Source organism: Propithecus coquereli, unplaced genomic scaffold (assembly GCF_000956105.1).
Source record: "Propithecus coquereli isolate 6110/MARCELLA unplaced genomic scaffold, Pcoq_1.0 Scaffold104, whole genome shotgun sequence".
In the NCBI taxonomy this organism is placed as follows: domain Eukaryota; kingdom Metazoa; phylum Chordata; class Mammalia; order Primates; family Indriidae; genus Propithecus; species Propithecus coquereli.
This window is the reverse complement of record NW_012134303.1, coordinates 6237823-6252247: the sequence shown is the minus strand read 5'-3', so window position 1 is coordinate 6252247 and position 14425 is coordinate 6237823. Positions and strand designations below refer to the sequence as shown.

Genomic DNA, 14425 nt, shown 5'->3' with positions numbered 1-14425 from the left:
TTCGTGTACTTTGAAGCACAATTATTAAGTACATACATATCGGTGTGTTAGTAAATGTTTAACAACAGGCTTTCTGATAAAGTTCCTTAATTTGGAGCATTTTTTTATTTCTGTGCTATAAATGCCTCCATTGTGACTGATTTTGGGCTACCCATGTGATGTCACTAAACACAGAGTTTGTATGAGATATGCGAAATCTGCTTCTTGTGATCTAGTATGAACCAGCTCCAGCCCACCACTGTGCATATAAATTTATAATTGTTATGTCTTGATTCTTTCTCCATTGAGAAATGCCCCTCTTTATCTCTGGTAATATTTATTTTCTTGATTTTTATTTTGTCAGTAATAATATAGCTACCCTAGCTTCTGATTAGTTTTTGCATGGTTTATATTTTCATATCCTTCTACTTTCAATCTATTTGTGTCTTTGGATTAATGGTCATCATTTTTAGGCAATATACATTTGGTTCTTGCTTTTTTTCCCCCATTCTGCAATCTCTGCCTTCTAATTGTAGTGTTTAGGCCATTTGCATTTTAGGTACTTACTGATATAGTTGGATTTTTGGTCTTATATTTTGCTGTTTGTGCTCAATTTGAATCACCTATATTTTTGTTTATTCCTTCGTTCCTCCTTTCCTGCTTTCTTTGGGCTAAAAAAAAAATTTTTTTTTGAGACAAAGTCTTGCTCTGTTGCCCAGGTTAGAGTACCATGGCATCAGGCTTGCTCACAGCAACCTCAAACTCCTGGGCTCAAGTGATCCTCCTGCCTCAGCCTCCGAGTAACTGGGACTACAGGCACGCGCCACCATGCCCGGCTAATCTTTCTATTTTTAGTAGAGATGGGGTCTCGCTCTTACTCAGGGTGGTCTTGAGCTCCTCACCTCAAGCAATCCTCTGGCTTCGGCCTCCCAGAGTGCTAGGATTACAGGCGTGAGCCACTGCGCTGGGCCTAAAAGTATTTTTTATGTGTCCCATTTTGCTTCCTGTATTGGCATTTTAACTATACTATTTGCATTTTTAGTGGTTGTTCTAGGAATTGCTGTATGCATCTTGAACTTATCACAATCTACTTAGAGTTAATATTGCACTACTTTACATAAAACACAGGAAATTTGTAACAAAATTGTTCCATTTACCTAGCCTACTATTCTTTGTTCTATTGTTGTCATATATATTACCTCCACATTTATTATAAACCCCATGCATGATATAGTGTTAAAATATTTTTAAACGTTAATATGTATTTCATAGAAATTAAGAGAATGAAATAAAAATATATTCTGTTTTATTTATCAACATACATACTATTTCTGATAACTTTCATTCTTTCCTAATAAAGCCAAGTTTCCGTGTAGCATTACTTCTCTTGATCCTTAAGATCTTCCTTTATGCATTACTTGTATTGCAGGTCTGCTGATGATGAATTTTCTCAGTTTTTATGTATTTGATAATGTGTTCAATTTTGAACGATACTTTCACTGGATACAGAATTATGAGTTAACAGCAATTTTCTTTTGGCATATTAAACATGTAATTCCATTGTTTCCTGTCAGCCATTATTCATTCCTCTGTGCGTAATGTGGGATGTTTATTCTCTGACTACCTTCAAAAGTTTACTTTATCTTCAGATTTCAGGAGTTTGACTATTAAATGCCAAAGTTGTTTTTTTTTTTAACCTACTTGGGGTTCACTAAGCTTCTTGGATCTTTAAGTTTGGCTTTGGATTGTAGGTGTTTGAGTATGATGTATCTAGGTTGCTTTCTTTGTATTTATCTTGTTTGAGGGTCCAATGAGCTTCTTGGATTTTTAAGTTGATGTCCTTTATCAAATTCATGCAGTTTTTGGTCACCATTTTTCAAAATATTTTTATTCTGCTGCATTTTCTCTTATATCTTTCCAGGACTCAAGTTACATATGTGTTAGACTGCTTGATATTGTCCCACTGATCCCTGAGATTCTATTCATTTATTCCCATTCCTTTTCTTTCTGTTCTTCAGACTGGGGTATTTTTATTTCTTTCTCAAGTTCATTACTCTTCTGTCATCTCCTAAATCCACATAATGAATTTTTCATTTCAGTTATTATATTTTTCAGCTATAGAATTTCTACTTGGTTAATTTTTATAATTTCTGTTTCTCTGCTGATGTTCCATATGTATATAATCATTTTGCATATATTGTCTTTTAAGTCCTCAAATATATTTATGATATCTGTGTTAAAGTCCTTTTGTGATAATTGCAACATTTGTGTCATCTCAGGGTTGATTTCTACTGACCTCTTTTTGTCCCTAAGTATGGGTCACATTTTCCTATTTCTTTGCACATCTAGGGCCTTTTGGTTGGTTACTGAACATTATGAATAATACATTTTAGAAACTCTGAGTTCTGTTGTGTTGCTCTGAAAAATTACACAAATTTTACCCATTTTAGTTGCCTTTCAAATACAGATTTACCTCCATTTCTACTTTTGATCACCCTCCACTGCCTTCAACTTTTTTTAAAAATTTGGTCCATATTTTATAGATTTTTTTGTCTATTGATTATTTAAAGACATTGTTCCATTGTCTTCTGACTTCCTTTGTTTCTGCCTCTTCAAATATAAAGTAATATTTTATTGTTAGACATTTTATATAAAGAAGCTGTAGAAGCTTTAGGTGATATGTTCTACCAGAAAGGGTGTTATCTTTTTATGTTAGGTGGATCAGGTAAGGGATGAATTACAATAATCTAATCAGAGTTTGAGCTGGATTGAAGCTGTGTTGCAGTTTTAATTAAACTCAATCCACCTTTAATTCTACTCTGTTTCTCAATTAAATCCCTCTAAGAGCCTGCAGGCCTTTATATCCTCCACTTTGAAAGATTGGGATATTCAGACCACACTTTATTTAGAGCCTTTGATCTTTGCTCTTCTGCTTGTGCTCTCAACCCATGTTACTTCCAAATTTGGTAAATATCTTGAAGAAGAGACCAGCTGTATGTTTGTGGCAGGGCCTATTCCTCCAGTAAGACTTTGTCTCCTAAATATTGGAAGACTACAGGAGATTTCAGTCCATCTTATGAAAGCTGTCTTGTCTCCTCTATAGCCCCCAAACTCAGAAAATATGCTGTGGGGGAAAACCAGCTCACATTTAGGTCTGCTGAGGTTTATTAATTGTGATGTCAGTCCTCCACAATTGCCAAAAGCATTTCTGATTTTGCTCTTCCCCAGCAAAGTCCTTCTGCTAGGCTAAGCCCAATCTTTAGCTTGTGCTAAGAATCAGCAAATATCCTCAGGGAAGAAAATGGCTGGCAACAGCCTGTTTCTCTTAGAAGGGCTTTTTCCTCTTTGGATTTAAGATTCTTTTTTGCTTCCAGATCTCCCCAGTGTTTCTTAAAATACATTTTTGCAATTTCTCTGGTTTTCAAAAGTTGTAGCATCAGGAATGATGGTCTTCCGTGACCTACTACATCCTACTTAGTATTTGAAGTCCCTATAATTATTATTATTATTTTTTTTTTGATACAGAGTCTCACTGTGTTGCCCTGGCTAGAGTGCCGTGGTGTCATCCTAGCTCACAGCAACCTCAAACTCCTGGGCTCAAGCGATCCTTCTGCCTCAGCCTCCCGAGTAGCTGGGACTACAGGCACGCGCCACCATGCCCGGCTAATTTTTTCTATATGTTTTTAGTTGTCCAATTAATTTCTTTCTGTTTTTAGTAGAGACAGAGTCTCGCTCTTGCCCAGGCTGGTTTCGAACTCCTGAGCTCAAACAATCCGCCTGCCTCGGCCTCCCAGAGAGCTAGGATTACAGGCGTGAGCCACCGCGCCCGGCCCCTATAATTATTTTTAATGTAAAAAATAGCTACTTAAAATGGCCTATTAGATTCTGCATAATCTGGCTTTTCCCCGCCTCTTCAATCCTGTCTCACCACCATATTTCCCTCAACTGCTCTCCTCTAGCCACAACATCTTTTATTTAGTCTCTGGGTTGTGATATGCTCCTAGCACAGAGCCTTTTCACATTCTATTCCACCCCCTGAAATACTTTTCTTTCCCTTCTTTGCATGGTTAATTCCACTCATCCTTTAACTCCCAGCTCAATTGTTGCTTCCCAGGAACCCTGTCCCAACTACCCTGATTAGTCAAAGCCCCAATTATACATCTCACATTATGTACCTCTCCTCCTTAGGACTTATCAGAGTTGCAAGTATATGTTTATTTGTGTAAACACCTGATTAAAGTAAGAAAGCAAGATCCATATAATAATTTTGTTCACCATTTGTCCCCAGCCCTTAGCTCAGGGCCTGGCACTTAGTAAGTGCTCAAAAACTATTTGTTAAATGAATAAAATATTGCTGGTGGGAAATATAGTATCAGAAGTCTTCCACTAGTACCTGGTTAATATGTTCTATATCACCATTGGCCTCCAAATGGTAGACAATGGTAGATTGATATAGGGAATAGGAGGTCTTGAACAACAGCTCTTTATGGCAAAACAAAACAAAATAAAATAAAATACAAGAAACAGATGAATTAGTCCATGGAGGTAGAAAACCTTGTCATCAAAATAGGTAGCAATGGCTGATACAGTTGGGGAGTGGACACTGATGTGGCAAATTACATTTTCATAAGGGTGTCCATAGACCCCCCTAGGATGGTGTTGCAGCTGTTGTGGAAGAGGGGCATGTAGAGATTAATTCTGGTGTTATGACATCTCAGGAACATTTTCAAATGGGTAAAAGTATCTTTAAGGTAACCTAGGCCAGTGGTTTGACTCAGGAGCGGGTGTCTTTTGTGATTATATGCATAAGGGTTTCATGCCAGATATGAGGCTAACAAAAATCTTGAGAGACAGCACTCTTGAACATTTGATGGTAGCCAGCTAGGAAGGTATTATGGAAGAGATAAAGTGCATGTCTACCCAGTAAATGTTCATCTTCCTAAAGCATCTTGCTAAAGCAGGTATTCCAAACATTCTCTGCATCCTGTGGTTGTCCAGAATCTTAGCAGGACATGACTGAATGTAGGTATCTACCTGCTTCCTATATAGGATCTTCTGTATTGGTTATAGCTGAAGACAGATGACTGTAAAGATCTGGCAAGGATCTAGACCTGAAATTTTCCCATGCTAGGACTTCTAGTGTAATGCTAGATGTTGTAACAAATAGACCTCTAAATATTTAATGTCTCAAACATGGCAGAAGTTTAATTCTCACCCAAATAAGAGTATAAAGTGGGTGGGTATTCTCACTAGGCAGGTGACTCTCCTCCAGTATGATGATTCAGGAACCCATGCTATGACCATCTTTTGGCTCTGCCGTGTCTTAGGGCCTTATCATCTGCATTTATCCATAGAAGTGGGTAAATCATGGGGAAGGAAGTATATTTGCTTCTTAAAATCCTTAGCTAAGGAATGGTACATATCACTTCCTCTCAAATTCCGTTGATACATATGACTATACTTAAGTCCAAGAAAAGCTGGAAAATGTGAATTAGTTCTTTGCCCAGTAAGAAAAGGAAATAGATTTGTTTTGAACAGCTAGCAGTCTCTGATATAACCACTTCATACTCTGTCTTCCAACAGGGTTCCAGAGCCTAGTAGTTTTAGCTTCTTGGTTTATAAGAGAATAGAACCTTAGAAGAAGATGCCTACTTTGCCATATGTGGGCTGAGTTTCCATACCTGTCTTAACTGGTTTAGGTTGCACTGGACTAGGAGAATTGTTGTGGGTGCTAGGCTTTTATGCTTAGAAGGCAACCTTGGTGGTCAATAGCTGCCATTCCTGCCAGGGGTAATTTAACCTTGGGTTGGATCACCTTGTTGGAGAAGCAAGCTTATTTTCTAAGTCCCCCCATATCAATAAATGGGCCATCATCCTTTCAGCGCTCAAAATAGAATAATCCTTTATTTCATTCTTTCCTTCACTCCCCACACCAACAAGTCATCTTCTTTGTAGCTCCAAAATACACCTCAGATCTGCCCATTTCTGTTCATTCAACACTGTTACCATTCTTAACATATGTATGTTTTTTTCCACACACACACATATATATATCTGTGAAAAAATATGTATATATTTTCACACACACACACTCATACATATATCTGGGAAAATATATTTGTATGGTAAGTTTCTGTAATTAATAATTTCTTAATGGCCAAATTCACCAGATACTTTTCTTTATCTTACCTGACCTCTCTGGTATTTATCAGACTTTCTTGAAATTCTTTCTGGCATTTATCTCATTTTCTTGAAACTTGACCTATGGTATTAATGATGTTCTTCTAAATAGGCTCTTCTCCACTGCTCTGGCCTCCCTTGTGAGTCTTTATGCAGGCTGTTCTTCCTTTTCTCATCCTCTAACTGCTGCTATTTCCTTTTTCTCTTTATTCTATATGCTTTCCTTGGGTAATCTCATCCATTCCCATTGATTTCATCTACAATTTACATGCTTACAGCCCCCACATCTATTTATCCTGTTCAGTCCTCTTTATTGAGTTCTAAACACTGAATATGTAACTGTCTTTGAAACAGTTTCACCTTGCTGTTATATAGGTACTCATTTTCAGTATGTCCCAAACTCAATTTATCATCAGTCTTCCTCACCACCAAATTTGCTTTCCTAACTGTCTTAGGTCAGATTCACTGAAAGATGAGCCTGAGATGGAAATTCTTGTTCAAATTACTTATCAAGAGAATACTCTCAAGATAAAAGAGTGAGAGAAGCAGGATAGGGCAAGGGTAGAAGCTAAGCAAGTATTTGATCTCAGCTGGAGACTAGCAACAGTATGATCTCATGGGGAAATGCTGGGGCATAAGTTATACAATAAGTCCCACCTTGAGGTTAGGGAAGTGGACTTTTGTACAATCCCCAGTCAATCAGTTATTGCCTGAGGTCTGTAGGTGGGGCCTAGCCTCTCAGGTAAGGTGTCTCACCTTTGGCTTGGGCTCCAGAACAGTTTTCCTGAAAATGGAGTAACTGTGTTATCAGCCAACATTCATAATGGTTGGGGGATGCATGGTAAAAGGGGGGATATGGATGGGACCCCAGCACATCCACTTCCTATGCCATCCCTGAATTCCCTATATTCATGTATAGCATTACCAACTACCCAGGAATCTGAGTAGAAATCTGGAAGTGATGGCGGAGCCTTTTTCCTCTTTCATCCCCCTAATAATAATTATAGAGTGCAAGTATTGAGTGTCCATAATATAAATTTCAAATTCCATAGCATGGTTCTCAAAGGCCCATGGGATGTGGTGGTTGCTGTCCACTTCTCCAGCCTGGTATTTCATATTCTCTTTCTTGCACTTTGTTCTGGCCACCATAAACATGTTGCAGCTTCCTCAATATAACATGCTCTCACTCTCAGCCCCTCTCATCATGTTACCTCCACCTAATCAACTCTTACTTGTCCTTCAAGACAGTCCAGATATTACCTCCTTAGGGAAGACTTCTTTGACCACCCCAGACTGACTTGGATACTTAACATCTGAATCTTCTCAGCATCCCATGCCCCCTTTCTTCAGAACACATTTCACAGTAAAATATGATTGTCAGATTACTTGTTTATCACTCCTCATTGAATGTGAGCTCTTTCAGGACAGTGATTTCATCTTGTTCATCTCTGCTTCTCCAGCGTGCAGTCCAGTGCCTTGGACATTGTGGGCACATACTAAAAGCTTCTCACATCAGTGAAAAAATGAATGGATGTAGATGGAAAGTGTAGCCAAAATTCTAGATGTTTTTTCTGAAACAAATTTTCTAAGTTCTGACTTGATGTTTATATAGAAAAGTTATTTTAATGGGTGCTGGGTAGATGAATATTCACAGAAAGACAACCTATTCTACCTTTTACTGTACTAATCTTCTTGGGTCACTGAGCTCCATTCTAGAGAGTCCCAAAGGAATGAGGGAGAAGGCTGCAGCTCCAGCATTCACGTAAGTATGTCAAAAGAGATCTCACTCTCTGCAATTTCCCTCTTTGGCCATCACATTTGTTTTCTATTGCTGCTATAACAAATTAACACAAACTTAGTGGCTTCAAACAACCCCAATTTATTATCTCACATTTCTGTAGATCAGAAGTCTATGCAGACTCAGCTGGGTGTTCTGCTTAGCATCTCCCAAGTCTGAAGTCAAGTTGTCAGTTACACTGCGCTGTTATCTGGAGGCTTGGTGGGGGGAACCATTTCCAGGCTCATTCAGGTTTTCAGTAGAATTTGGTTCAGTGCGTCCATAGAATTGAGGTCCCCATTTCCTTGCTGGATGTCAGCTAAGGGTGGTTACCAGCTTGTAGAGGCTGTCAACATTCTTTGGCTTGTAGCCTCCTTCATCCATCTTCCAAAGCCAACAATGGTGTGTTGAGTGCTGATACTCTGAATTTCTCTGACTTCATCTTCTGCCGTCCTCTTCTACTTTTAAGGGTTCATGTAATAAGACTGAACTCACCCTGATAATCTCCTTTTTGCCATATAACATAACACAATCACAGGAGTACCACTAGGGGTTGGAGATCATGGGAATCACAATTCTGCCAACCACAGACACCAATCATACGAAGAGTGAAGAGAAGGTTATGTGCCCTCAACTTTGGTCCCCAATTGAGACAGGACAACTGTGACTCTCCTCTCTCCCTCCCATTTCCAGATGAAGGACCTCCGTCATGAGAACATTAACCCTTTATTGGGCTTCTTCTATGATTCGGGGATGTTTGCCATCGTGACAGAATTCTGTTCCCGAAGGAGCCTAGAAGACATATTGACAAATCAGGATGTCAAACTGGACTGGATGTTTAAATCATCACTCCTGCTGGATCTCATCAAGGTTAATGGAAAAACTGAGGAAATCTTCAATTTTCTCTATAGATTAGAACTTTAATGTTTTGGGATTTTTTTTCTCTCAGATCATTGTAATCATTTTACTCTTCCACCTTCCTTCCCAGGGTTTGCTGCCCCCTGCACAGTCCTTTTGTTCATATCTGTTAGAAGGTATGGATATAGAAAGTGTTTGCCTACCCCAAATCCCCAATTTGAGGGCCAGCTTTTTTTTTTCTACTTCCTAATGCCACTGAGCACTTTTTTGCCTTAAGCTACCCTTTCTTTCATCCCATTTCTCTGCCTTGTGTATGAGTACTTTTGGTGCTCATTTCCAGATTCTTTGGCGCTGCTTAACTCTACCTCCTAGCTTTCACCTTCTAAAAGATGGCTCAGTCTAGAATAAGGTGCTGGGTCTTTGCATACTATAGATGTAGATGTGGAACTTGGCACCACTGGAAAGACTATTGGTTCTATCAGGCAGCAACTCCATTCTTTGAGTTAAAGACAACTGGCACCCAAGGGGGTTCATGGATGAGTCCATGGATAGGTTTCTGGGGAGCCCATGGACTCCATGGAATGATATACATATTGTATGTATGTCCCTTTTTCTGGAGCGGATCTGGGTAATCAATACCATCTTGAACTTTTTTTTTTCTTTGAGACAGGGTCTCTCTCTGTCACCCAGGCTGGAGTGCAGTAGTAGTGCAATCATAGCTCACTGTAATCTTGAACTCCTGGGCTCCAGTGATCCTCCTGCCTCAGCCTCCTGAGTAGTTGGGACTACAGGAGTGTGCCACTATATATTTTTATTTTTTATAAAGAATGGGGTCTTGCTACATTGGCCAGGCTGGTCTCAAACTCCTGGTCTCAAGTGATCCTCTCACCTCAGCCTCCCAAAGTGCTGGAATTATAGGTGTGAGCCACTGCATCCAGTTTTTATACTTTTCAATTCCAGAATTTCCAGCCATGAGCTTCTTGCATATTGATCACAGCCTTGATTTCTGTATGCTGGCCCAACCCTTTTCCAGAGGGCTTGAAAGGGAAAGATACTATCTCATTCCAAATCCCTGTTAAGATAGGTGTGATTAGCCTCCTTTTAAGAGAAGCTCAGAGAGGCTAAATGAGGTACACTTTGTTATATAGTGTCTGGCACACATAGTAGATACTCAACAAATATTTCTCAGCCAATTATTAAATGGCAGAGCTGATAATAGAATCTAAATCTCCTAATTCCTATGTTAGTACTCCTTCTACTCATCCTGTAAGCAAAGCCCAGTGAGTTAAGGAAGAAGCCTCTGAATGACAGTCCTCCTAGGCCCATGATGAATGAAATCCAAGCATTAGACAACCTGGGGGAAATCTTGCCCACTGTAGACTCTGCTTAGAAATATTGAAGAGCATATACTATCTGAGAGCACAAGATGTAAAGCATCCAAATACAAATAGGTGTCAGGCTGTAAAATAGAGCCAGATACTTAAAAGGACTTTTAGCATGAACAGTTCTGAAATGGCTCTATTATATGGATGTATTTATATGCAGAATGATTAAACCCATCTGATCAAGAGACCTGGTAGATCACATTTGAATGTCATATGAAGGCAGCCAAACAAGCACAGAGATCAGTAGTACTCAGCTTTCTTCTTTTTGGTTGTCTATTTTTAATTACAAAAATAATATATTAAATTACATTTAAAAATCAAATGATATAAATATATATTGGAAAAATACTGACATTTCCTTGGCCCTTTTTCTTCATACCCCACCACCAAAGTTAACTGCTGCTAACAATGTGATAACCAGCCCTGTAATTCATTTCATGTGTATTTACTAAATACATTATAGATGACTTTTTAAAAAATATAAGTGCCATCACATAGTTCTGCAACTTACTATTTTTCACTTACTTTATGGCTTAAAATTGTTTCCATGTCATTACATACAGATCTATCTTATTTTTTTTAAGTGTTGCAGAATATTTCACAGTATGGATTGTACCACAATCTAGCCAGTACCTTCTTGATATTTATGTATTTCCAATTATACATTATTATAAAAGTAAAGCTACAATGAACATTCTTCTTTTTGTCTCTTTGTGCATATATGTAAACATTTCTCTGGAGGAGAAGTAGAGTCCCTGGGTCACAGAGTAGGCATATTTTAAATTTGCACAGCTATAACCAAATTGCCCACCCAAAAGTTTGTACCAATTTCCATGCCTGCCAATAATAGATGAGAGTGGGTTAGACCTTTTGGGGAAAATCAGAATCTCCAAATTCCTGGCAATTATATGTGTATGGATCCATTCTGTGTCTGAAATGTCAATAAATCTCCCAGTAACACAATTCTCTATACACACAGGATACGATTCTTCATCAAAGCATAAAATTTTAGAGCTAGAAGGGACCTGAAAACCAATTCGTGTTGTTGAAAGTTTTCTTTGCCTGCATATAAGAGAAAAAGGCTGAATTCTGGATCATAATAGCTTATGCCATTAACAAGCTCAGAAAGTGGCACTAAAAGCACAAAATAGTTAAATAAGTTGCTAAGTAAATCCTGTTCTATCATCTGCAGGGCATGAAGTACTTACATCACAGAGAGTTTACTCATGGGAGGCTAAAGTCTCGAAACTGTGTGGTAGATGGGCGTTTTGTACTAAAAGTGACAGATTATGGCTTTAATGAAATCTTAGAAATGCTGAAACTTTCTGAAGAGGAACCTTCTGCAGAAGGTAAGCAATGAATTATACTCCTCTGATGCACACAAAGTAACTCCAAAGTTCAAATGAAAATATGCACTGAGTTAAAGCCTCGGGCTGATTTCAACACCCTACTTTTGTTGAAAATCCAGCCTTATTTCCAAGCCAAGGGACTTGAATGAAATCTGCCCGTTGTAACCTGGGCCCGGCCTAGCCTTCTGAACAAAGCCGGTGAAATAATGTTCAGTTCCCGCTGTGGCAGGATTAGACTGTATTGTTTGGAGACCCCAGTAGTCCCTGGAAAAACTTGCTGAGAGCTAGGCACACAGTAGGTGCTCAATAAATACTTGTCAAATTGAATGGAGGGTAATTTGACAGCTGGACCCCCACAAAGTACATTCTAGAATAGGATGTCACTAGAGCATACTGGCACTATCTCTGTCAGAGAGGAAGAAACAAGGAGGGAGCCCTCAGCAAATAAATGCTCTACAGGTTGTATGGGATGGCTTCAGACAAAACTGTGGCCTTCTAGTAAATAAGTAGACATGCCTGCGTCAAAGTCAAATAAAAATGTAGAGACAAATTTCTATACAAACTCTTTTATTTGAGAAAACTGAGTTGCAATTCAGGGCATACACACAGACCGGGGTTGTCTTTGGTATATTCGAAGAACAAAGAAAGGTTGGGAGTTTTATTAGAAGGAGAAATGGTATATATTGTTTGGAAAGAAAACTCAAGGGCACTAGGAAAGTTTTTGGGAGAGGGCAAGCTCTGATTGGTGAGTGGCGACAGTGGGTAAAACTAGTCTTAGAGTCAGGGCAGTTTGTTTCCGCAGGTACTAAGCAAAACCGGTCTTAAGGCTAAAGCAGGTCATTTTGGCAGCTGGCTTGAGAGAGAATCCCTTGGCAGGTGCTTGTGCCTCAAGTGCCTTTTTTTTCCCTCCCCCCGGTCTCTTGATTTTAATTTAATTGGGCATGACAAGATAACTCCACTTCATACCATCAATTTTCATGCCTGTAACGTCTATTTTGTTTTTGTCTTCTGTCTAGCGCACCAGTGGCAGCACTAAACGATGCCTGTAGGGGTCAGAACAGGTCAAAGAAATAGGAGAAATCTGAGATGGGAGTGGATGGGCAAGAACCATGGGCGAATGGACTAATGCAAGAGAGGGAGGAAGAAAGAGAAGGAGGAAAAAGGACAGAGAATGAATAGGGTTAAATACATATAGGAAACTTGGGCATTAAAAATTTTAACCAATATTGCAAGGGTGAAGAAGAGACAAAAAAAGACAGAGAAAGAGACAACCCAAAAAGAGACAGAGGGAGAGATACAAAGCTACAATATGTATTCATATTCTTAAAAGGATCGTTAGCATTGTAAGTTTTAAAACTTCTGACTTTACTATAAGAGAGGAAAGAAGAATGAAAGAGAGAGACACATGTACAGAGACAGTTCAGTCATTGGTGACATCATCTTTGCTCTTTACAAAACATGTGGAATATTAAAATTTATGGCGTCATCTACCCCAACTTTCTCATTTTACAAATGAGAAAATGGAGACTCACGATTTGCTCAAATCGTGCAGCTACTTAGCAGCACTTCGAGGATTTTGATTTAGGTCTTCTTAAGCCTAGCCTTGGTGCTGCAGAGATGGCGAGACCTTAGCATTTTGTCAAAATTAGTCATCTATAAAAGCTAAAACACAATACCCAGCTTCCCAGAGTTCCATTTAATTCACTGATTGGCAACCTTTAAACTTAAGAAAATCTGGTCTTTAAGTGGATAAAGGATAGCTGCAGTGTTTTCTTTCTTGTTTTTGTTTTTTTGTGTGTGTTTTTGCTTTGTTTTCTTTTTTGCTTTTTTATTTATTTTTTTTTTTTTGGTGAACTGTCTCTGTCTCTGTTTCTCCCTCTTATCATTTCACTTCACTCTCTGAACTGCAGTGGCAACCTGGATATTCAGTTCATTCTTCACACACTGCAGCCAGAGGGAGCTTTCTAAACTGCAAATCTGATCATGTTACAGCTGTGCCTAAATCCATTGAATGGCTTTCCATTGCTCTAAGGATAAAGTTCAAATTCCTTTACATGGCTTATGAGCTGAGCCCTGCGTGGTCTGGGCCTCGCCAACCCCTCATGCTTAACCACTCCGCCTCTGTCTCTACGCTCCAGCCGTACTGGACTACTTCCATTTATTTATTTACACCAGGCTCTCCCTTACTTCCAGATCTTCACACACGCCATGTCCTCTGCCTGGAACACTTTTCCCTTCTCCTTCTGTCATGCACTCATCTGGGTCTGGCTAAATTCTACTCCATCTTCAGGGCTCAACTTAAGTACTACTGCCTCAATAGGCTTTCCATGACCCCCTACACTTGGCTAAGTTGCCCTCTTTATGATCTTTTAGGGCCCTGAACCTTGCCGTAATACCATACTTCATTAGTCTTACTTATTTAATTCTCCCTCTATCCAAACTATAAGCTCTGTGAGGGCAGGAAACTGGTCTGCCTCCCTCAGCACCTTTCACAGTACCTGACAGAATAAATATTTGTTGAATCAATATCAATTAATGAATGGAATAAAATGAAATAAGGGAACTTGCCTTCCTTAGATGACAAGGCTAATAGAATCTTATAATTGAAGGGTCCTACGAGGTCATCTGGCTCAACTTCCATTTTGCAGATAGAAAAACTGAGGTTAAGAAAGGTGAGCTATTTAGTGGCCAACCTAAGATTTTGAGTCCAGGTCTCTTGACTTCCAGTTCTGTGTTCTTTTATACTATACCACACTAGCTCTTCAAAGTCAAATTTATCACCATAGCAAGGCTAAGAGTTAGTACTGGCTCAAGCAGATACAAAACAAGCCAAAGTAATTTTTATAGTTTTCCTGAGAGTTCAAGTCTAATGGTAGCTAGTGGCTCTTACTTGGTTC

The 14425-nt window shown here is 39.0% G+C and overlaps 1 protein-coding gene across 1 annotated transcript in view; it reads left to right on the top strand.

The window, feature by feature from the left end:
• The window catches only part of GUCY2F (guanylate cyclase 2F, retinal), a 100687-nt gene that overhangs the window by 57245 nt on the left and 29017 nt on the right, over positions 1-14425 (top strand). The window contains exons 9-10 of the mRNA XM_012644952.1: positions 8630-8806; positions 11372-11528. Coding sequence (XP_012500406.1) covers positions 8630-8806; positions 11372-11528 — 334 coding nt within the window. The remainder of the gene's footprint in view (positions 1-8629; positions 8807-11371; positions 11529-14425) is intronic.